Source organism: Semicossyphus pulcher, unplaced genomic scaffold (genome assembly GCF_022749685.1).
Source record: "Semicossyphus pulcher isolate SPU_LCO1_2020_fin unplaced genomic scaffold, fSemPul1.0.p SCAF_12, whole genome shotgun sequence".
Classification (NCBI taxonomy): Eukaryota; Metazoa; Chordata; class Actinopteri; order Labriformes; family Labridae; genus Semicossyphus; species Semicossyphus pulcher.
In genome coordinates this window covers 24060075-24085387 of record NW_027211626.1, presented here as the reverse complement: position 1 = coordinate 24085387, position 25313 = coordinate 24060075, and the positions used below count along the sequence as shown (strand labels likewise).

At 40.9% G+C, this 25313-nt stretch overlaps 1 protein-coding gene across 1 annotated transcript in view; it reads left to right on the top strand.

The window, feature by feature from the left end:
- Positions 1-295: 295 nt before the first annotated feature.
- Positions 296-25313, top strand: part of pdzd8 (PDZ domain containing 8) — a 43136-nt gene continuing 18118 nt past the window's right edge. The window contains exons 1-3 of the mRNA XM_069658887.1: positions 296-1259; positions 12291-12416; positions 17414-17516. Coding sequence (XP_069514988.1) covers positions 376-1259; positions 12291-12416; positions 17414-17516 — 1113 coding nt within the window. The 5' untranslated portion in view covers positions 296-375. The remainder of the gene's footprint in view (positions 1260-12290; positions 12417-17413; positions 17517-25313) is intronic.

Genomic DNA, 25313 nt, shown 5'->3' with positions numbered 1-25313 from the left:
TTTTATTAAACGAAGTTGGATGGAATCTGTTGCAGTTGTTTGTGGTCACATTTGTTGGAGTAAACGGAATGCATATCCTGCTGGATGCTATAATCAAAGGTCAATTCAAACAGGTTTTCCTAGTTGGTATCATAGAATCATTGGTTGGTAGGTAGAAATCCGACATACCTTGAACGCATCAAAAGATGCACTTTCTCATACGTCATTACGCACAGCGACGTAGCCCTTTTGTCCAATCAGGTGAAGAGCCTGAAGCTCAGGAAAGAAGCAGATGATATGGCAGCTTTGAGAGCGACCAGGTGGAACTTGTTTTGTTCACACGGCTAAATCTTTGATTATGAAAACACGTTGACTGAGAAACGGCAGCTGCGCGAGATGATTTACTTAATATTGATTTCCGCTTTCTCCGGAGCAGTCGTTACGTTGGTGTTACAGTTCTTGCTGGTATACCGGAGAAGCCCTGAGCCCGCAGGCAGGACAGTGCAGTATGTCAAAGTAGTGCCTGATAACGCATTGAAGGATTACTTTAATACCCAACATGCCGAACCAGGCCAGCAGCAGCAGGACAGCACGGCATCTGCTGCATCGAAACAGCAAGAGGCCGCCTCAACAAGGCAGCAGGAAGCGGCTGTCACCAGCGGCAGCCCCAAACAACAGCCGCCACCGCCTTCTCAAAGCGAGTCCGCCGATGCGGCCAAACCTGAAACGTGCAATTTCCTAAATGCTATATTTTTGTTCTTATTCAGAGAGCTCCGAGACACCCCTGTCGTTAGACACTGGCTCACTAAAAAGATCAAGGTGGAGTTTGAGGAGCTACTGCAGACCAAGACAGCAGGTCGGCTCCTGGAGGGACTCAGTCTCAGGGATATCTCCCTGGGTAATTCTATGCCGGTCTTTAAAACGGCCAAACTTATGAAGCCGGTGCATCTGAACGAGGACGGTATGCCCGAGGAACTCAACTTTGAAGTGGACATCGAATACAATGGCGGCTTCCACCTCGCCATCGACGTTGAGCTGGTTTTTGGGAAGTCTGCCTACCTGTTCGTGAAGATGAGGCGTGTTGTGGGAAGACTACGGCTGCAGTTCACGCGTATGCCCTTCTCTCATTGGTCCTTCTCCTTCCTTGAGGACCCGCTGGTGGATTTTGAGGCGAAGTCACAGTTTGAAGGAAGGCCGCTGCCTCAGCTCACCTCCATCATTGTAAACCAACTGAAACGGGTCATCAAAAAGAAACACACCTTACCAAACTACAAAATCAGGTAGGCTTATAAAAAAACACAGTTAACCTTATCAAAGACTGTGTGCAGAAGAAACTCCTGAACACCAGAAAACCACGTAGGTCCAGTGAAGCTGTAAACAGATAAACAACGAAACCATCAAGTTAAAGAGGAACAAGGGTAATGTCTCTGTGTCCTGATTAGAGAGTGTATTGTAAATATATTTGACTGTGCTATGCCAGCATACAACAGAAGTCAATGGACTCAAATAGGACCAGATACAAGGCCTTAAAATTAGACCAGTATTTGTCCCAGAATAAGAAGAAACAAAATATTTAAAGTGTTAAATAATTAAATACACTGTATATGGGTAACTTCTTTTCTTTGAACCCACCCCTCGGGTGATAAAAAAATATAATGAAATAAGTCTTTATAACATCTGATAATATGAGGAAAACTAGCTTACAAAGGTCACCATTGTATGTGCATCTCTCTGAAACAAACGCATGCACTTGTATTACACTGGTATTTCAACAATTCAGCACAAGAGTAGATGTGACATTTGTGCCTAATTTAGATTTTAAAAAGTATTTTTCTAAACCATTTGGGCATTTATGACATTCATTGTTTTCTGAGCTGTCACCAGAACTGGTGCTCTGCCTCTCACATTCGTTTCCATGTTTACCAGCACCGAAGAGCTCCTTAGTTTCCATTTAAGTGCTATTGTGGAACAATAGTGTCTTATCAACATCTGTGGGCAACTGGGCCTAGTCAAAGTACATCCACTAAACGGCTTGTCTTTGCCACGTTCAGATTGTAGTTTGAAATGTCTAAAAACATTCAGAAAAGATCCCTAAAGGAAAAACCTTGTTCTGGGAGTTTAAATGACTGCCTCTATTCAAACCACCAGGATCCATTGACTAAAACAGGGTCTGTTTCTTGTGAAATAAGCAGATATCTTCACAAAAAGGTTATTGTTGTAGGGATCTGGATCTGGATCTGGTCAGCTTGTTTTTGCAACTAAGATCAGACACATTTGCAATCACGGGATCACACCACAGCATGAAACCCCAAATCATGAAAACATAGGGCCAAAACTTTAAAAACACCACAGTTCCCCTTTAAAACACAGCAAGAATCGTACATTGCGTTCATGGATTCACTTGTAGTTGCTACAGGTGTATGAGGATAATGATGACCTGGGTGATGGAGTCAGTGCGTGACCTAAACATGATCTATGTTGACAAAACAATGTCACCCCAGGGTCCTCTCAGTAGTTGTTCTGGAGCTGTCAACTGCATTGCAACAATCCTCTTCACCTCAGGTGTGAACTTTAACGACTTTCCTTTGTTTTTGATTTCCACATAGATTTGGTTAGCCTATGCTTTATAACACGTTAGACATAGTACCTTGTTGTACTGCCTCACTCTCACAGTTTTTTTGGGAAACAAAGACGCCACCATAATCAAAAATGAAATATCCAACTGTATGAGTCAGAAGATTTTAGATTCCTTCACTCCCACTTGCAGCTGCTGCTCATTTTTTTTTTTAAAATAGCCTATCACTTTTACTGTCGGTATCCTGAATCATAAATCTGACTGCACGTCTGTCAAGACAAAATCCACAGGGCTTTTGGAAAACGGTTGATAATATTATTGGGATGAAAATACATAGGGTTTGTGAACCCTGGGCCATAACGATACCATCCTCCACAACGTGCCTGATCCTCAGAGGGCTTGACTGAATCTTTTACTTTTACTGAATTATAATAATAAAGATTATTTGTGTAGAACCTGTCATACAAGAAATGCAACTCAAAGTGAAATTACCCTAACTTAGCTCTAAGAAAAATAAGATTAAAAGCAAAACCCACTTTATTATAATAGTAAAAATTAGATTTGAAAATAGAATGCATGATGTAAGATAGAAAATAGAAACCGTTTCATCAGTAAGTAACTTTCCTGTCATTTATCCATTCACTTAAGAAGGTTAAATCACTCGGACACATTGGAGTCAACTCAAAAACTGATTTGTATGGCTGCCATTTTCCACACTGTGTTACTACAGAGTAATTGGACCAATTGTGATTGTGCATCATTGTAGACAGCTTCTTTTTGGTGTCAAACTTTAGATTAGCATGTGACCTCCAAATTGTTTCCCAAGTAAGAATTCCCCTTTACATCACACCATAGTTTCAGCTCCATAATGCTGTGTTTCTGTGGGTGTTTGACATCCACAAAACTGCATTCAGGATTATGATCACAAAATGAACTACAATGTATTATGTAATTTGTTCTCTACAGACCGCAGAGCCTACTTCCACTTTGTTTCAGAGTGTCCCACTTGCCTTCTAGCATACTAATCCAGATGTCATGTGGATTTTTTCACCAGTAGCTTTTCTCTTCACCTCTCCACAAAGCTACGACTGGGGAAGCACCCAGGCAACGGTTGCTAAATGCACTCTTTCTCAGCCAAGGGTCCCTGTGGCTCCTTAAAGCCACAGGCCTCATGTTGGTTTCCCTCATACTGGTGCTCTTCTCATACAGAGAGTCTGTGTTTAAGGATGGCCTGCTGTTGCAGGTTTACAATTTATTTTTAGTTTTTCATGATTGACCTTATTGCATGATACAGCGCCTTAGAAATGATCATGCGTCCTTCCCCTGATATACTGCTATAAGGAAGTTTTGTTTTGTGTGTTTTTTATGACAAAGGCTGTGCGCCTGCAGTGGTAAAGATCTTGATCTTGCCACATATGTTTTGAAAGTCAGTGAAATGGAGATGGAAGGAGATCCTTTGTTTTCATGTTCACAGACAAAGTTTTGAGTTGACAAATCAGTAATGGTTTAGTATGTGAAATTTACCAGGAGGAGAATTTACAGTGTTTTCCAATAATTACCTAGACTGAGGCGGTCCGCCATAGTCTTATTTGTCCCGCCCGAAAATAGGGATGTGAAATGAGTTTGAAGAAGTGAGAGAAACAGAATGTGAGAGAAATGGGGAAGTAGAAAGTGTGTTGAAAGAGAAAGCAAAACGAAATGGTGACTTGCGTTGTATAGGTCCATATTTCAGTGTGGCTTCTTCCCAAAGGAAATAAGTTTAAAAAGATTAAAACTCAGCAGCTATCATGTGGCCAACATGTCCTGACTGGTGACAGACTGCTGAAATTCCATTGGCCAGAGTGACACAGAATTGAGGCATCTCGTAACTCAGAATGTGTAATTTCAAACAAAACTTACTCAAGTCCCAGCTGTCCTCAGGGGAACAGTGGGGGCCTTCACACGCAGCAGCATGGCAACAAGACAAATGTGTTTTCTGACTGGAGTCTCAGCCTGAGTTGAGAGAGTCCCGCCCTTAGTCACCAGGGGAAAGACTGGCTCATTATGTTGTTTCCTATCGCTTATCACAGTGCAGTGTGCAGCGTTTCTCGCTCTCTCTGACACACACACACTTGCTCTGTTTCACCCCCTCTTTGTCCAATTCACCTTGCAGTCTTTAGTGAGAGCTTGGCACACTTGCACAGGCCGGTGAATTCATCGTAGTATGCAGAGGTCAAGAATGGCTCTGCAGATTTAAAACCCCAACTTCTATTTATACATACTGTACTGCTGAAAGGTTTGAAATCTCAGTTTCATGTTAAAGCTACAGCAGTGTGTGGTTATCAAGCAGCTTTATTAAAATAGAGGAATGGTATTTCTGACAACAGAACAACCCTGTGCCTTGCAGCATTGCAGTTTTACAGTTTGAGGTCCATGCAGAGGCTTGACTTTGATTCTTCAAGTTGAACATGTAACATTCCTCCACACAATATGTCTAAAAATGATTTAACTTCATGATATCGGGCTCCACAATAAATCACAATTTCATTGCTATCACAAAATGAGCAATCGCGATAAACTCAAAGCAGAAGTTTGAATTTGAACAAGAAAAATAATTTTTTGAAACAAGCCGTGCTTTCTCACTTAACTTGCAAATCTTTGACATATCTGATGGAGTCCTGCTTTCACAGCATTGTAATGTAATCAGATGAAGCAGCTAGCTTTCAGCTACCCTCAGATTAATTGCTGTCAATTTGGGGACTTATTCTGGATTCAGAAGGGACATGTTGCAAACACAGGGAGTGTGATAAACATACAGAACAGCATGGACATAGAAACTAAGAGTTGTAGCTAATGTGCACTCTTTAACATTTGTTCATTTATCGGCCTTCATATCATTATCGCTGTAATGAACAATGTAACTGCACATGGCAGAGTTTTCTCATATCGTGCAGGCCTGTAATTATATACTGTATACATTTTATTTATGTTTGTACTTACATTATTACAAATGTTTCAAACTTTGTTCAAACTAGATACCGTTTCTTTCTCTTTTTTTTGATCCAATGAACATAAATCTTGCTGACTTTTACTTAGAAGGCTACTCAATTAAGAAAATCTAGTTTATTAGTTAATAAGGAACTTTTTTACATTGTCAATTCTACAAACAAAGTCTGGTCAACTGTAATGCTCTGCTACATAAGAGTATTGTAGACTCTGAAGTTGTAGCAGGCTCCGCTGGACAAACTAAATAAAGAGACCACTTGTAAAACATCTGAATCATATACACTTACCTGCCACTTTCTTAGGTACACCTTGCTAGTTGGTTGGACCCCCTTTTGCCTTCAGAACTGCCTTAATTCTTCGTGCCATAGATTCAATAAGGTGCTGGAAACATTCCTGAGATATTTTGATCCTTTTTGACATGATAGCATCACGCATGCACCCTGCAGATTTGTCAGCTGCACATCCATGATGCAAATCTCCCGTTCCACCACATCCCAAAAGTGCTCTGGTGACTGTGGAGGCCATTTAAGTACAGTGAACTCAAGAAACCAGTTTGAGATGATTTGAGCTTTGTAACATGAAGATGGGTACACTGTGGTCATAAAGGAATGGGCATGGTCAGCAACAATACTCAGGCAGGCTGTGGCATTTAAACGATGCTCAGTTGGTACTAAGGGGCCCAAAGTGTGCCAAGAAAATACCCCCCACACCATTACACCACCAGCAGCAGCCTGAACCGTTGTTCAAGGCAGCATGGATTCATGCTTTCATGTTGTTTACGCCAAATTCTGACCCTACCATCCAAGTGTTGCAGCAGAAATCGAGACTCATCAGACCAGGCAACGTTGTTACAATATTCTTTTGTCCAATTTATGGTGAGCCTGCACGAATTGTTGCCTCAGTTTCCCTTTTCTTAGCTGACAGAAGTGGCACCCGGTGTGGTCTTCTGCTGCTGTAGTCCATCTGCTTCATGGTTCAATGTGTTGTGCGTTAAGAGATGCTCTTCTGCATACCTCGGTTGTATCGAGTGGTTATTTGAGTTACAGTTGCCTTTCTATCAGCTGGAATCACTCTGGCCATTCTCCTCTGACCTCTGCCATCAACAAGGCATTTTTGCCCAGAGAACTGCCACTCACTGGATATTTTCTCTTTTGCGGAGCATTCTCTTTAAACCCCAGAGATGGTTGTGCGATTGTGTGTCCCAGTAGAGCAGCAGTTTCTGAAATACTCAGACCGGCCAGTCTGGCACCAACAAGCATGCCGCGTTCAAAGTCACTTAATAAATCACTTTTCTTCTCCATTCTGGTGCTCGATTTCAACTTGTCCGCAGATCGCCTTGACCATATCTACATGCCTAAATGCATTGAGTTGCTGCCATGTGATTGGCTGATTAGATATTTGCATCTGTATTTTTATTTTCCTTACTTTTCATAGCGGGGCAAATCGGAAAACACACCTTAGCCAACGGGTATGAATTTGATAACTGATTGACACTTTACGTAGCAGCCTCTGCCATCAGTGTGTGAATGGGTGAATGTGACATGTAGTGTAAAAGCAGCTTTGAGTGGTCGCAAAGTCTAGAAAACACTATATAAGTACAGTCCATTTAGCATTTCGTTCTGCTCTGATTAGGTCATTACTAATAAATTGACAGCAAAATAAATGGGAAGTATTTTCATAGTCATTAAACAATCATAATCACCATAATCATTCAAGTTACTTTTCAAACAGAAATGCCCTTTGTTCCAACGTCTCAATTAGCTGCTTTCCCTTCTTATGGGATTATAAACTTCATTTGGATGCAGCTAAAGATTATTTTCTGGAGCAATTCATCTGAATAATTTTTGGACTTTCAGACAAAATGAGACCTTCAAATGCACCCTGGATTTAAGGAACCTGTCATGGGTATTTTTCACTTTTTGACATTTTATAGATCAAAGAAAAGTGTAATCCATTAACTGAGAAAATAATCATCTTATACAGTATATACAGTACATATTGAAAAATAAAGATAATCATTTGTTGAAACTAGGGCTGCATGATATATTGTTTAACAACAGCAATTGCGATGTGCGCGTGTGCAATATTCACATCGCAGGATGTGCGATATTGAAGCAAATATATCAATATATATATATATAAATATGTCAAGCTGCCACTTTTTTGTTGCTCGTTTGCTTTTTTGTTACTCATAGACTGTCACCTGCCTGTAAACTGTAAACAAACAATAAACTCACCTCTCCTGCTTCCTGTCGGCCCACACAACCTCATGCTGTGTGTGTGCTGCAGGTGTAGCCGCTAACAGTTAACACTTGCATCTAGTCCTCTCCGTGAACTGTCTGTTTATGTAGCCCCAGCGTTAACCAGCACTGAAATGAGGTGCTGCTGTTACCAGGAATACAGTCACTTATGAGCCACCCCGCGTAACGGAGCCTCGATTATCCCGGCGACAATAACTGTGATGTCAGCGGTTCCGTTGCGCGAGGTGGCTTGTAAGTGAGTGTATTGCCGTTAACAGCGTCACCTTATCCTGGTGCTGGTTGATGCTGGGGCTACATAAAGGGACAGTTCACGGAGTGGAGGTGCTGTTTACTTTTCGCGGCTACACCTGCAGCACACACAACGCCTGAGGTTGTGCGCGGACAGGAACGAACTGTCAGGGGCTGATCAGCTGATTAAACATACATTTAATCATCATTAGCAATGGTTGATGACATACCGTATTAATAACACACCTGCAGCCCACAGGTGTATTACTATTTGTTTTATAAGAACGTGTCGCTCCAACTGTACGCTCTACTTTTTCATGCGGGTGTCAGAGTCTGAACCAAGAGTGATAAAAGTAGGAGGGTTTTTTTTTTTATTATTAGCAAATAGACTTGGTGGTGCAGTGGATAGCGCTGTTGCCTCACAGCTAGAAGGTCACCGGTTCCAACCCCAGTTCTCCTCAGCATGCGTTGGTTCCCTCCGGGGTCTCCGGTTTCCTCCCACAGTCCAAAGACATGCTTGAAAGGTTAATTGGTGACTCTTAAGGTTGTCAGTCTCTATGTGTCGGCCCTGCGATTGGCTGGCGACTAGTCCAGGGTGTACCCCACCCCCCGCGACCCTGAACAGATAAGCGGTATAGATAATGGATGGATTGTTAAGTGTTTATATTTAAACATGAAAACACGCGTGTTTATCTGGTATAATTTCCTGTATTTTTTTTAATTGGCAATAAATCCACAATAAATAAAGATAAATAACAAAAAGATATCGCAATGTATTTATATTATATTTTTTCCGTGCAGCCCTAGTTAAAACCACAGTGTGATTTATTACCACAAACAGACACACTCTCTCAACTAATTGAGACACATTGTGACTCATCTTGTGTTGTTACTAATTAACTTACTATGTATAAGGCCTTTGACTGTCTGAAAGACCTCTGCTTGTTTTCCCTGAAGCTTTATATTATATTGTAGAAGAGTTGAATCGTTTCCCTTGATGTAGGTGGAGGCACTCTTTATATCAGACGAGATGGCCTCTAGTGTTTAGCGAAATACTACAGGAAACTTTGTGCTGTTAATGTAAAAAATATTCTTAGGAAGCATCCGTTACAACAGCAGGAGAAGTCAGGAGAGGCTGAAAGGCTTTACGCTTTACTTTAAAGATCAAAAGGTCCTTCAGATAGGCTGACAAGATGTATGTTTAAATAGCTCATTAAAGGAGCTGTGATGTTTGTCCAGCTGTTAAGTAGAAGCATTAGACACATATTTACTGCCACAGACTCACTGCCTCTGAGTTGTGTGGGAGAGGATTGCAGCAAACAGAAGAACATTAAACATGCGTGTGTGTGTATCTCCCACGATCATGCAGAGCGAGTGAGTGCGATGAGATGATGTAATGAAGAGAAGCCTCCGAGAATGAAAGCTGGACCTTGGGATTTGCTGAGTAGCACAGATGGTAGTTCTGTGGAGGGAGGGGAGGGCTGGGACCGCGGCCCACTTGAGGTAATCCAAGCATTACAGCACCCATGTAGTGTCACAACTCCAGCTATGGGGGAATACTATGTTCAAAGCCAAATCGGGGACGGTTTCACTTTGCCTCAAACATAATTCCAGCTTCCTGTTTTTGTTAAGTACACATCTGAAAGCCGCATGCTAACATTACGAACACACAAACACAGATAATCACACTCAACGTTTCAGTGTAAAATTATCCATCCATTCACGTTGATATAACTTAACTACTACAGCCTTAAGTCAGCCCTACATACAACTCTTCAATAGTGTTATTGCACAGGAAGCTCTCGGAGGTCTTTTGATCTCAGACAGCACAGTATATTACTTGTACCACTGAGGCGCAAATCTTAGTTATCTTTTTAACATACGCTCAGTCAGTCAAAGCGCTTTTGATCAGAGGCTGTCCGAGTTTTTTCAAAGCCTTTTGATAGTAAAATGACTTTAATGTTTTAATGGTAACTCTCCAAAGTAGCAGAAGCTTTCATTTTCTCTGTTGTGAGCTTACATTTCCCTGCTGAGTCGAGCAAAGACCTCAACCAAAGTATTCGCCTTTTATTATGAAAGCTCTTGAACCTGACGGGGCTCTGATGTAAGTAAGTTAAAGCAGGTTGAATGGAAAGATTTAGCTTTGGTACATGTTCACACATTTCCATTGCTAACAGAGATTTCTACCATTTCCATTGACCTCTATTCAACAAGAAAACAAAACACATACATCCTAGTTAACTTGAACGTCGTCCATGTGTTATTGTTTCGGATTGATTACCTTAAGAAGAACTATAAGCCAGGTGAAACAAATATTTAAGCTGCAGATGAGATCGTTATGAATTTAAGAAATAAAATAAAAACTACTATTTCAAATCTGTTGGATCCAACTATACAGTATATATATGTTTTGGTTGCATCCGCTCTCCCTACGTGCACATTCACACTCACGCAAAGTGTTCAGCGGCTGTTTGTTACATAATTGCACTGCTGATATCCGTTCTCACTCCCTTTAACCTCTTTCCTTCTGTCATTTACTGCCAGACAGGGAAGGATGATTGCACTACTGCAAAAAAGCTGGTCATTTAAGAGGAGTCCAGTTCCCTTTTAGCCCTCCATCTGTGTTTGCACCAGATACAGGAGGAGACTTGTGCATTGATTGGACTGTCTCTGTAGTTTAGCTGTTGTTTTGGCCGATGGCCCAGGAGCCAGAGATGATGAGGTTTGTAAAACAACACAACTGTAATTGCCTGGTGTTCAAAGTCGCAGTATAGTTCAAAAACAGCCATTAGCTGCTCTATAATTTACCTTTCACCTCATGTTGCTGTCTAATCAGCTGTTTACTGGCCTGTATTAACTCCCAGCCCCTCCGTCAACAAAGAATCTGAACCGTAAGAACCTGTCTATGTGAATCTGTTTATAAGGAAGCAACGTGGCTAGTTAGCGAAATAAGATCAGTAAGATAATGCATATTGATGCAGTTGAAAGTCTTTTTATATGAGCATTAGACCAATGGAACCTGCAGATGCAGCCCCCAGTCATTTCTGCCGGTTTCCTGACAGGCGTGCAGATCCAATATACCGCCCTGCAATGCTTCATCTCTGCGCCAGGAGGAGTAAAGATTTTAAAGGCCAATATTTTTTCCTGCCATTAGTCTGATGTCACCATTTGACTTAACTTTGCTGCTTGATATTTGCATTGACCCACTGAACCTGAAATCAGCCTAACTTTGCTATTACAATGAAAACAGGAAGCAGTCGTGCAGCCAAACATTTTTTGAAAACTAAGATAACAAATTTCCAATGATGAGAAATGGTATGCATGTCCTGTCTGCTGACAGGGTGTTGTTTCCCTTTGCTCTGAAAACAGTTTAATAATATCAAAATAATAGGATTTCATAATAATCAGTCCAATATTTACTATAGTGACTATAGAGCATAGAATCAGAGCTCATGTTCATTTCAGAACCAGCTGTTAGTCTCCTTAATGGGATTGCAGTGGTGAATACCACATGACAGACACAGGAAATTACTCTCAATGTGCTGCGCCCCTTTTAAACCTCGTCTGGTGTGACTCTTTTTTTGTCAGGTTCTAGTAGAAAGATTGCTTGACTACTTCCATGTTCTCATCAGATCACTTTATGGACAGACTGAGTTCAGTTTCATCATGGATGTGGATGATTTTTCTAAACAATGTCCACTATTTAGAACAAAGGATGCCTCAGGCCCGCAGCACGAGCAGCACCACCAGCCCAAAATAGCAAAGGGCGGTTGTGTGCTGTCAGACGTCTTGTTTTGACTTTACAAGCACTGCTTTCATTAGGACTCCGCTCTGCTTAACTTAGAGAGCCAGTTCTGCACCAAGAACCACACCCAGCAGAAGTAGTCACAGTGTGACCAGTATGTACTGTAACTCTGAATAGCGGTTACATTCCTGACAAATAGTCAAACCAGAGCCGAAGCATTGCATCCTGTGTGTCATTGCAAAGCAGGTCAACAGGTTTTACAGATCTGATTAACTCTTAATTTGTTTACATTTTAAATAACAATTTGGTCAACATTTACTCCTTTTATTCATCAAAGGGCATTAAAAAAGGAAGTGTTTCATTTTGGTAAAAAAAAGACACCATCACCTGTCACCTGTGTTGGTACGGTTGCATTAAATGGTTGTTTTAAGGGATCATTTTTCCCTGTACAATTAACATCAGTGCTGTTATGTAAGTTCAGAGCTTAACCAACTCTTTCTTGTGTCTGTCTCTCCAGATACAAGCCCTTCTTCCCGTTCCAGGTGCAGCCTCCTCTGGGTCCGGCGTGTGATCTGGACCTGTCAGTCCAAGATAGCAGGCTGGTGGAAGGTCGACTCAAAGTCACCCTCATTGAATGTAGCAGGTGAGACACTTCGTTTCCTTCTGTATTTCTTACACACTTACCTGTCAGCAGATATAAACCTTTGTGTGTGTTTTCTTTTTTTATCTGGGGTTGTTTTTGTTGTTTGTTTGGGCCAGGAGCCTTGGTCCCACTTTGGGAAATCTCACTAAATCATATGTTGATATTTTAGACAATGGTGTGCTTCCAGTTTTTTCTGGAAACAGTTTAGGGGGTGGCCCATTTCCTGTCTATCACAATACTATGGACGGAACATATAAGGGATACGTACTTACTTGAATCTTGGCCAAGCAGCTTTGGTAAAGTTTTTCTGACTCTAAAGACGATGCTTTAAACTCAACAAACTAAAATGTGTCCTCAAACATGTTCGCACTACATTAAGCATGTATCATGTTCTATTTATAATCATGCCTGCTAATGAACCAATGGCACAGCAACTTTCAGTACATTCAATAAAATCACCTCACACTCTTTGCAACTCACTTTGCCCATGAGTTCTGCCTTTGGGGTCTCATGTGAAACTTAATTTGAGTTTATTTGGGGTTTTGAGCAGCACTGACCAAGGCAATGAAAACCTGGTTTAAACATGCAAGTTTTAACAAACAATCACTAAAGCCTCTTTCCCACTGGTCAAAAACCCAGAAAAACTCACTAATACTCGGCTTTTTTGCTTAGTGGGAAATCAGCATCTAGACCCGGGTCAAATGACTCTGCAGTAGACCCGGGTAAATATCGCCTCGGCTCTGATCAGCTTTGGTGGGAACACAAAACCCGGGACGACACACTGATCTCTTTCCCCTTTCCGGCGTGACGCTATGCTCCGTCTGTAACTTCTGCGACTCCTCGTCATCTCAGCTACAAATTCCGCCTGTCTCCGTCCGAGCAGCGCTCGAACATCGTTCCAAATTTGTCAGCGCTGATTTTGATAAATAGACTGAATGAGTAATAGATACAATAAAGATACAATAAAGACCTGTTTACTAACCCTGTTTCGGGCGCTTTTGTGACGTCAGACGGTGACGCAGCAGAACAGAGACTGAAAGGAGTATACTTCACTGGCAATGGGAAAAGAAACAATTGGCATTTATAAGCAGGTCTTCCCGGGTCTGAAAACCTGCGCTAATTTCGGTGGGAAAGGGGTACAAGCCATGCTTAGCACAAAACATGAGTGAACATGGAATCAGCATTTGGTGTTTCAGAACTACAGAGGCCTGTCTTTTTGATGTTTGCAGATGCCCCATTTTACGGAAGTCGTAATAATGATTTTATTATTATTTTTTTGTTACATTTATTGGATTTATCACTTTGTTTTTGTTCGTAACTGTATTCCAATAGGTTGTAAAATGATAATAATCCAAAATACATGTATCCAATGTAGGAAATAATAATAATAAACAGGATTGTGAAATAATGCTCTTTCAATGCGTCTTATTACATTTATTTAAAGTACTTAGCTCAATTTAACTGCCCTTTAAAACCTTCAGGTGAAACATGACATATTTTCTGCATTGTTTATACGCATATGATTCATTGTTTTGATCCAACTGCGCTGTTAGGCAATGCACTTTGTCAAGTGTTTCAGAAGGACAAAGAAAACAAGGACACAGATTTACAGTCACATCTAAGACCATACTTAGGTAACTTTCTGAGAGCGTTTTTTTTCCACTTCGTCGAGAATTAGTTCAGATTCTCCCGTTTAAACAGCGTGACGTTCAAAAGCTTACGACTGTTTCTAAAACTGTTTCTAAAAACTCTAAATGTTCTCAGAATTGTATCATCTTCTCATCTCTGTGACAGCTGCTGCTGTTACACAGCGTCTTCAAATCCTCCAACATGTGCAAAGCCCATTATATTGAACAGACCACACACTCTCTCTCTGGGCTCTCCTTTCTGAGACAAACACACTTCCTCTTTGTCCAAAGCTGGCATGTTTAAATTTTAATAGGCTAAAGAGTCAAATCAATTAGCTCAGGCTTGCCTTAATAAAGAGGCTTATCCTTCGCTGCCTTGGAGAGAAAGACGGGGTGTGTGTGCTATGATATGCTTGTGTGTGTGTGTGTGTGTGCGTGTGTGTGTTGTACTGCACTTGAATGTGGTTGGGTGTGTTTGATAGACCACAGATCAGGCTCATCCATTAATAATTCACATCCTGCCCATTATAATCATACAGTCTCACTTCCCTCCTGTCCATCTTATATCATCCTCTTCCACATAGGTGTCAGGTTGTAAGTTTGGAGACTGTTGTCTTGGTCGCACAATATGAGTGTTAGATAGATCATTACACCGATTGCTGGATAAGCGATTGTTCGGTTTTCTTTGCCAAACATATCAGGTGTAGTGTGCTCTAAATGTCCAGTAGAGGGAAGTGTCCCCCCGTTTAACATGTTGTGTGAACTCTTACAAAGGTAACTGTTGATTCTTATGAAAACCAGCATCATGTCTCTGAGGATGATCATGACAGTCACGCTGTCCCTGAATAATAAAGTTACATTTATGAGTTTCTTTAGAAGTTCACTTTATTTCAGAATACATTTCCACAAGTGCATCATGCACTGACCTACTCAGCACAGCAGGGGGCAGCAGTGGCCAAACAATATGTTGCTGTGATCTCCTGTTTGCTTTTCAGTATCACATCAAACGGTCAGGTGTGGTGTATAGTTTAAAGTCCAGATTTAGGCCATTGCATTTTCAGCATTAGTGACAGCAGTTAATCAAAGAGGAGCTGGGAGTTGGAGAGGATCAGAAAACATCTTTACTGCTCAAAAGAGTCTAAATAATAATGTAAGCATATTAATCAAAGGGTTAATCCTCTTAAAATCAATCGGCAACAATTTCTTCTTGTTAATTGTGTGGGTGACCCACTTAATGATCCTTAGTTTAAATCCTCCTGGCCACATATCATGCTGACGGAGAGCGAATGGTTAAAGTAGGGTTCGGTTTTGCTAGCCAGTAAACATTTGCTCTGAGAGATCTGGTCCCCCTCCCATCCAGGCAGATTTTCGTTAAACCTGATCCAGGTCGGGCCAATCGCAACCGTTAATCTAAGGGCTGCCCCCTAATGGTCGTCAATCAAGAAGATCCGTGTCAACTTTTTATTTTTGTGTTTTGTCAGTTGCACCTGATATTTGTATTTGAGCTGCATCAATGTTCACAGAGCAAAGCAGGAGCAACAGCATGACAGGTTGTAAGCTCTACAAGTGTTACATCTTTTATAAGGTTTTTACCGGGGTTTTCACCCGTTTACACAATCGCATAAGCTTCTGGATTTTGACTGTATTTAAGGTGTTTTTAAAACTACAGGTACAGTGCCTCTCAGTTGTAAACATAGGTATGAATTTTAAAAAGCGACACCAGGTGCTCACAACAGGAAAAACAATCCTATAAACACATTGGCGTGGAGTGATATTCACCACTTACAGCTTCCAACTTTCACAACTAAGATTTAGCAACCTTAGCCAAACAGTCATTAATGCAGATTAGGCTAAGCAAAACATTAAACAGTATTCCAGATGGCCAAATAGAGAGGGTAATAGGCGTGTGAAAGAGAAAGCTAACAGTAGCAGGTTCACTAAATCAAAAGGGTCGCCCTGCCAATCTGATTGAACAACAAGTCTGATTCAACTCATAAAAAGTGTGGTATCAGGTAAAGCCCGAGTTTATGTAAAATCAATGAGGCTTTTTTTATAGACAGCCAAGCTTTCAGAGTTTTCACAATTGACTGTTACAATATCTTATATAAAATGTAACAATCAATATTTGTTTTTTTTAAAGATAAATTATCAAAATAATCGTTGCAGGCCTAAATTGAAAATGAATTTATGTAAAATAAGATTTGCTGGGCTACAAAAAAGACTTTATTATGTGAGATTATGAGAGGTATTATTTCTGCAGATGTTTGAGCTGTAGAAATAGAAAGGAATGATTTACGGTATCGACAGAAGATCTCCTCAGTCCTCTTATGAAATGTGAGGGAAGATTTAGGTGTCTGCGGGTGAAGATCAATAAAACCTTTATAACCTCAGGTTGTTGCCTTGAGAGTAAAATGTTACAGTAGGAAAAACCTCAAGATCTTCTTCACTACTGCAAGAGTTACCTCTGCATGTCTCTGTGGTCAGAGCAAACACAACGCATCAGTGTTAAACCCTCATGAGTATGCTAATGGATAATATACATACTGGTGGTGTAGGATCTTCATTCTTATTACATTTTAGCAAAAGTAAGTACAAACAATATGGTTATTTTTATTCTCGATGACCCACCCACAAACAATATTTTCTTTAGGAAACAAAATGGCCTCCTGCTAAGGAAAACAAACAATATGATGAGCTGAAAATGATCTATAAAGTGAAGATAGTCCAATCATTAGATGAAGTGTAGTGTTTAGTCTGGGCTGTTGAACCTGAAATTATTAAATTTATGACAAGACAATTTTATTTATCTGGACCTTTCAAGTAAAAGGCTTTTAAAATACTTTAAATAAGACATAAAGACCAAACACATTTCATGTCATTAGTATTTCCCCGTAACATGATGTTTTCATTCATAGATGAATGAATGAGGTTGAAAAATGAAACCTTCTAAACGTTTTATTCACTTAGGTTTAAACACTCAAAATACTGTATCTGCTTAATCCTGACTTCCAAGCTTGATTGATCAGATTGGATTGGCAGTCACAAAGTGTCATTAGGTTTTGAAACAAATCTGTGGCGTCATATTTTTCCCATCAAGATCTGGACATTTCAAACTGATGAAGAATGCATGAACATAATCACACATGTAGAAAAGTTTATCATTAGCTATAACTTTTCCAACTTCCAAGAATTTAATGTTTTTGTTGGACATTATCTCTCCGGTGAGAGGTGAGAATATTTCCAGCTCTTTTAAGACCAGGACTTTAAGAAATACAAGGCAATGAACAGAAAACAGACAACTTCAATGGTGCTTTTAAATGTTGTGGTGGCAGAATCTCATAGAGTACTTTATTTTATGTGTCCCTGCAGACTGTTTATCCTGGGCTCCTATGACAGAGAAACCTACGTCCATTGCACCCTGGAGCTGAGCAGCAACCAGTGGAAGGAGAAGACTCGCAGCTCCATCAAACAGGTGGGCCTCCTCCCTTTTAACATCTCACTGAACTTCTCTGTCCTTCTGGTTATCTCTCTCTTTCCTCTGGTTCAAGATTTAACTGAATTATTCTTAAATATACAAGATGTGCCTTATTCCACCGTTCTATATAAAGGTATATGTAAAGTGTACAAAGGTGAATAATGGAAAATTGCCCAGAACCTCAGAGTTCGAATGCGGGGTTGTAGTGGTGCCTTCATGTGTTTCAAATTCAAAATAATATTGACATAAAACAGATGATGCTAACGCCAAACTCTCATGGCTTTGGTAACTGTCTTTGTGTTTTTCAGTAAGATCACAAAGAGCTAAAAACTGTGTGATGTAACTCATCTACCCAAAGAGCTTTAATTGTCAAATATGTAAGAGGAAATGCCCGCTGAGGCCACGTCCAATACCTCCTGATAATGAACACATCAAAGGGCATTTTCCTGCTTAAACCATGGTCACTTGTTAAAGATCGGATAGAGGGTGGAGCTGGAGAGAAGCAAGGGGCTTGAAAATGGCAGGTTATCAAAGCCATACAGTTATACAGTCTATCCCCAAATTAGATGACCAAAGCGTTTCACACAGAATGAGATTTTGTTTGTGGTGACAGCTGACTGGTGTTATTGAGCCTATAGAAGCTAAGAGAACGTGTCGAACATGGTGAACTTGCAGCTTAGTCGCCTACATCTCCAGTGAGAGAGCGAGCAGCCGGTGTACAAAACAAACTGTGTAACTCAAAACAACGGGTCACCTCATCACCATGGCAAGCTGTCCTTTCTGCCAGCAACAATGACTCCCATGCACGGCCTGCCACAAATCAATTATTGTATCAGGAACACTGAACAAGCTAACTAGTCAGGTACGGTGAGTGCAGACCCAGATCTCCAAAAGGCACTGACAACACAGACACTGCCCGAGACGTTAAACTCAGTAACTGAATTGGCTGAGTTGATGCCTGGCAGACAGCTAGTACCTCTATCCTGTCACTCAAAGCAGCCAAACTCCCAATTATGCATAACTTCAAGCTTGATATAATTTAAATGAGTGAGTAATACAGAAATTCAACCTTCATACAGTTGAAGCAACAGACAGCAAAACCATTTATTCCCTGTAAACATATTTAATTCTGCTGTCAAATGAGACACTTTGATATGGGGCTTAATGGGGATTGACTCACTTTTGGAACCAGCCTCAAGTGGCCACTCGAGGAACAGCACTTTTTAGCACTTCTGCATCTACTTCATTGTTCAGCCACAGAGGTTGCTCTTAGGCTTGAATACTACCTGAAACAATATTATATATATTGAGATATTTCTACTCTGCTAATCTTATAAAACATACTGTCTTAGCTTTGAGCCAGAAAGCTGTTGTTAGCTAGCAAGAATCATTGTCATTTAATCCAGAATTCACCCAGACAATGGTTTTCATCAATCGAGCTGCTGAACACTCTGAGGTTTCAGACAAACACTTGCAACATTAGTTGAAGCTATTGGACACTGTGTCTTATAGACACATTAATACAAGCTTCTTTCAACTTCCTCACACTGATGAGATTGTCCCAGTGTTGACATTTTGAGCGGCAAAGAAAATTTTCAAGCCCCTCCGGCAAACCTTTTGTAATTGTTGCAATTTAGAGATATTACAGTTATCACATCAGGCTGGTTTGGAAGTGACTAATGACCGTTTTAGAGTGAAATGTCAGCCTTAATTACTGGCTCTGCCTCCAGCAAAGCCTGCTGCTGCTATCCTCTCACACTTGTAAATGATATGCAGTGGCTCAAAGATTGTTTTCTATTGAAAAGTAAATGTCTTGACCTGTGCTTTCACATAATGTTTATTGATTTTGGCAGAATCCTTCTTCCATGAAGGGGGCTGTGAAATATTGGGGCTGTGAAATATCAGGCCTTCTACTCAGCACTAACCAAATTATATTCTATGTCATTTCTGTCACTCCAAAACTGCAGGGCTTTGTACGTCGATAAAGAAGGTTGCTGAATAATTCTCTATTGAAGTGCGGGAATTAATTTAATTTATTAAATTTACGATATAATGTAAAACTTTATCTAAAAATTATCTGGTCAGGTTCCAACTGAAATACAAAATCGGCCAGACAAACAGTTAAGCGTTTGTGTGTATGTGAAGCATGCACATTTTGCTTCCACAATGCCGGAACGCTGTGTAAAAACTTGGGATGGGCATTTGAAGGCATGTCAATATTCCAATATTCTCTAAAAAAAAAAAAAAAAAAATCACATATCTGGTTAACCTCACTACAAAAAAAAGTGTAGCGCACTTGTAATGTAGCTTGTAGCGGCCATCGGGCTGTATCGTACTCACGGTCCAAAGCGCCGTGGCGCACAGCGCTATTTTTCACCCGAGGCAATGTCTCTGCTTTTTAAAGGGCGCATTAGCAAGATTGGCATACATCGGCGAGTTTACAATGTGCAAGTCTCTGTTTGTTACTCACACAGCGACGCACTGTAGCGCTCTTCCTCATAAGGAAATATCAGTGTATTTGCTGACACAGTGAAATTAAGTTGTTTATGAGACAGAGAGACGGCAAGTTTTTGTTTCCTCCTCTCCCCACATCATGATACAGCTTTCGGTTTGGTGCCGGTCTGGTGATGCCAGAAGATGAGGACATGCTCTCTGCTGCCTCCACACACCGGCCAAAAACAGCCAGAGACCGACACCAAGCTCTCCATCTCGCACGCTCATTCTGATGAGCACTCTCTCTCTAATACACACAGAAACCGACACACACTCGAACACACTAAACTAAGAGGTACATTTATTACAATCCTCAAACAGCTAACTACCTGTGGCGCTGACAATCGTGCCCACATATATTAATACACTGTCCAGTGTTCATTACGCACGCACTGGAGAATAAATGGACCGTATGGTAAATGGACTGTACTTATATAGCGCTTTTCTAGTCTTTGCGAGCACTCAAAGCTGCTTTTACACTACATATCACATTCACCCATTCACACACACATTCATACACTGATGGCATAGGCTGCTACCTAGTGTGCTCAACTGTCAATCAGTTATCACATTCATACTGTCTTGCTCAAGGACACTTCGACATGTAGCCTGAGGGAGCTGGGGATTGAACCTCCGACCTTCCGATTGATGTGATCCTGTCTGATCCTTCGGTGTGTCTGGAGATTTAAATAATTACTGAAGCTACGCTGCTTGTTGCTTGATGTTTTTTCTTTATTTCTACTTTTGACATAATTTAAATGACATTGGTGTACACAATTCATGAACAATATGTGATTGATATAGCTAATGAATAAGATGTTTAAAAAATAGCTTGTATTTGCATGAGAGGAACACTCCAGGAAAATGCTCACTAGCGTAAAACTCTTCAGAAACCTTTTTGAAGTGCAGAATTTCAGTAAAGCTTACAAAGTCACAGGTTGAATTCTTACACACCTTCATTTCCCTCTGAAATGACCTGACTGTTATTGCAAGAATGTGGTAGACAACAAAATTAGTTTTTGCACGTTACATTTATGGTAAGGAATATTGAATTGTTGACTCTGTGGTTAGTTAAAGGTACAGCCAGTCATCCTGTAAGTAATGAATATGTGTTGTAATGAACTGATCCTCCCACCTCTCAGCCAATGCAACCATCAGCGCAGCCCTTTCCAAGTGGACCCACTTCAAAGCACTTGCATCCCTTTTTAGTTAATATACACATATAAATGCAGATCCACGGTGGCATTTGAGCCTGATTTATCAGACTCCTCCAGTCTGTGTGTCCCCAGCAGGACTCTGTAGTAAGGATTAAAGGCTATACCATCTGGAAAAGGTCATTTCACCATCTTTCTCTCACTCTCCCTTTTTCCACCGATGATTGCCAGATATGAGCTTCCCTGGCTTCCCGTATGAAAATGGCTGCTTGTCTTGCGTGTGTCCATGGTTTTTCATGCGATTTGAATATTCCCTCATTTTAACCAGAGTGAGCATCTTGCTCGTGCTTTTCACCGCACCATGTGTCCGTCTTCCAAAGGGGCGTGAGCTCTTGTCAGGACTTGGACTGTGTTCAACATGCTTTTCAGGGCTCTCTCTCTTCCAGCAGGAAATCACTCTTTAGCTTTTGGTTCACAGACAATAGAAAGTCACCACTTCTGAATGAGCCGGAGAGACACAGGGTGGTTTTAATCAGCTTTTCAAGTTGTCAGCATTCTATTTGCTCAGCGTTGTTTTTTAATTGCCAGATATTATGTGTCCACATTGGTTTCAATATGTGTGACATATGTTGTATTTTAGTCCTTGCTTCTTCTCTGCACGTCATTGCTTTATGACTTCCTTTAAACACGAACAACAACTCAAGCCCTCGGTACAGTTTTAAATGTACAGTATATTTAAATTGTCCACAACGTGCAGTCACAGAGAGTCTGTTTGAAGTAAGCAGTTTTTTAAGGCTCTAAACATCAAAGTTTAGTAACTTAACAATTTCCACTGTAGCATTCATTTATCTTACTCTTGTCTCTTTACCAAAGCCAGCATCCTGGAACACATTGTGCTTGTCCTCCTCATTTACATGTCCACTCACAAACACACTTGTCCTTCAGCTGCCCTCAAGACAACATCAAAGGAGCCTGGGGTCTTTAAAGGCCACTGGTTTTGATCTGGTGTACTGTTTTTAGGCCTCTGTAAGCTTATTTTTTGTCTTTTGTGACTGTAAAACACTTACAGAAAATAAATAATGATGAACAGATCTTGAATCGGGCCCTGTCGACGAAAGCCAATAGAAGCTTATTGCTTACCACTGTTTTGTTGTATGTGGTGTCGGCAAAGTAAAGCTGTGTTCAGGCAGAAAGTGAAGCAAATTATGAGCTTCTGTTACTTGCAGGTGTTTGACCTCAGAATCGTTTGAGTTTATTTAACTAAAGATGGACACAAGCAGATTTCATCTCCTTCTCCAGGAAATGTGTCTGGATTAACTTCACATCCGCTTCCATCTAGGGATTTCACTTTTCAATCGAAATTCGATAAGTTCTAACCGCAATGATGTGATCAAATTCAAAGTTGAAGCACAGCAGAAAACTTGGCCCACGAACAAATTAGTAACCTGCTTTCCAGAGTCCCAGAATGCCATCACGTTTTAAGTAGTGTGCCTTGTATTCCAACAGATGCCTGCTACAAACCACTGGAGGAAACTAACGAGCCAAGCCGTTGTTAACCTTCCCTGTTTCAGCGTCCCGACCGTAGTCGGTTAGCAGAGGGGAGACTTATTGTTGTTCTGCTCCAGGGCCAAAACTGTAGCTAGCTTCAGGGCTAACTCCCATCACTTTAATACGCCAGCAGCACACCTAAACTGTACATTGTTTCTGTTGTTTATATAGCTAGCGATCACTCTTTCCTCTGCTCTTACAATGTTACAATGTTACAATTTAATTTAGCTTTTAATTGACAATTTTGTCCAAAGTGACGTACATCTGAGAGTTAATACAACACAAGCAACGATCAAGACAGGACGGAGCAAAGTCAGTAAGTGCCAACAAACGGCTTCAAGTGCGATTGGACACTGGTGCCGACAGCCAGTGCACAGGACGTTTATTTATTTATTTTATAATAATCATCAAATCAAGAAAGGGCCTCATTAGCTTCTTCTTAAAGGTTGAAGAGACTCTGCGGACCGAATGGAGTTTGGTAACTCATTTCACCACCTGGGGACGACTGAGGAGAAGAGGCTAGTTAGCAACTTAGGGCCCTGTTGTGATGGGAGTACCAGGTGCCTTTCATTGGCAGAGTGTAGTGGGCGGGAGGGAGTGTAGACCTGGATGAGGGCGTTCAGGTAGGCAGGAGCCGTTTTTGTTGCTGTTTTGTAAGTGAGCAACAGGGTTTGAATTTCTTACGCTGCTCCCCTGGGGTGTTTGAACTTGATTTTTGGGAAAGTGACAGCCCAACTTCCAACCATCCAGGTTCCAGTTTGATTTCCCGTTACCGAGATCAGACTTGGTTTGGCCAATTTCCCCAGTCCGCTTCAGCTGCTGATGCTATGTCACAATGTCAGGAGAATCTACACACTGATGGGCTATCCTGACAAATTTCTCCTTCGAGTTGAAAAAATAAACACTGAATACACTAATGACACAATTTTGCATGATTCACGTTGCCCAACGTGATTTGTTTTGTGTAGTTTCACCTTTGCATTGACTTTGTATGTAGTTACACCGGGCAAGAAACTTGAGAAAAAAGAAATGCTATGCAAGTCTGAGGTTTTCAAAATAAATATTGCTTTTACAAAGTTAGGCCACAAGTAAGCCTCAGTATTTAAAGGGCACACAACAAGTCTTTGTGAGAATCCTTAAAAAAAAAGCCATGAGCCAAAATATTCGGCTTACAGACTTAATAAACACAGTACTGAAGTTTCAGACTTGAATGAATGTTTTGATTCATGAACCAAGTAAGTTCTCTTTTTGTTTAGTTTGCCTGATGGTTGTTAGCAGGACATGTCAGGGAGATGGAAGAGGCTATGTGTCTGGATTTCTTAGTGACATGGCAATGACACTTAAGCCCCTTCTTAAAAAACACTCACACTTTTAAGCATAATATCTATTAAATAGTTGTTAGTATTGATATCAATAGTACTTATTCTCAAATCTGAACATTTCTGGATTTGAGCTGACCTAATGTTGGTAGCTCTAAATAGATTCTCTTTTATATTTATTATTCAGAAAAAGAGGTCCCTTTAATGGCCCCAGTCTCCCATTGGCCGGTGTTTAACCTCAGCCCTACATTGTGTTGTGTGAGCTTGCATCAGCACAACAGGGACCACCTGTGAACGGGGTAAATGAAGCCCTGTTCCATTACAGTGTGAGATTGGGCGGGTGTTTCATTTTCTTTTATTACTCATTTATGGTGTGTTGAGGTGGGGGGGTGGGGACTCTGTCAGACGTGTTTGCACATCTGCCCTGTCGATTCCCTCGGCGGCCCTGAGTGCTGATGCTTGCTGACAGCTTGACTGAAGGCACATACAATGAGTGTGTGCACACGTGCAGTACAGTGCAACATCTTGTTTTGTATCTGTGAACTTGGGTCCATGTTTGTGCTGTATATAAGAAGGTGTGTATTTATGGTTGTATGAGGCTGAAGGCTCTGCTAGTCATCTTTTGGCAAAGATTTGTTCATATTCAACAGATTCATTATTTTGACTGCAATATAGGTAAACAGAATTTTACACCTACACTAAAAGATTTTTCAATTTTAACTGATATTGAAAATATGACGACACATGACGATATAATGACAGATTTAACTTTAGAGTTACTTTACTTTAGAGTAAACAAACATGGCGGACGACGGGCAGGAAGAACTGGCGCTGATAGTTTTTGGACTTTTTACTGAAAATTCAGGAAGAAAAAAGAACAAACTGTGGATGAAGTGGTGGAGACAGCATGACCACGGGCTGTACATGTTACTTTATGCTCCCCGTTTACTTTTGTCGCCATGGCTGCGGTTGTTGTGCGGCCAGCTTGCTTTCCCATTGGCTATTGTTTTGTTCCACGTGACAATCCACAGACCGCATGCTCGGCTGTCCTCGGAGTTCCCCCACACAACAGGATGACTGTTTCTCTGCAGAGCATGTGTACAGATAGCAGTGATGTTGATAGGTTTTCAATGTAGGCCCCGGGTGGTGATTTGAGTAGGTCCCTGGGAAATCGAATGGGCCCCCAATAAAATGTTTGGTTCCTGGTGTGGTGTTAAACTCATGTTTGATGTTGGTATGGTATGATATGGTTATAAATAACAGATATATTCACATATGTT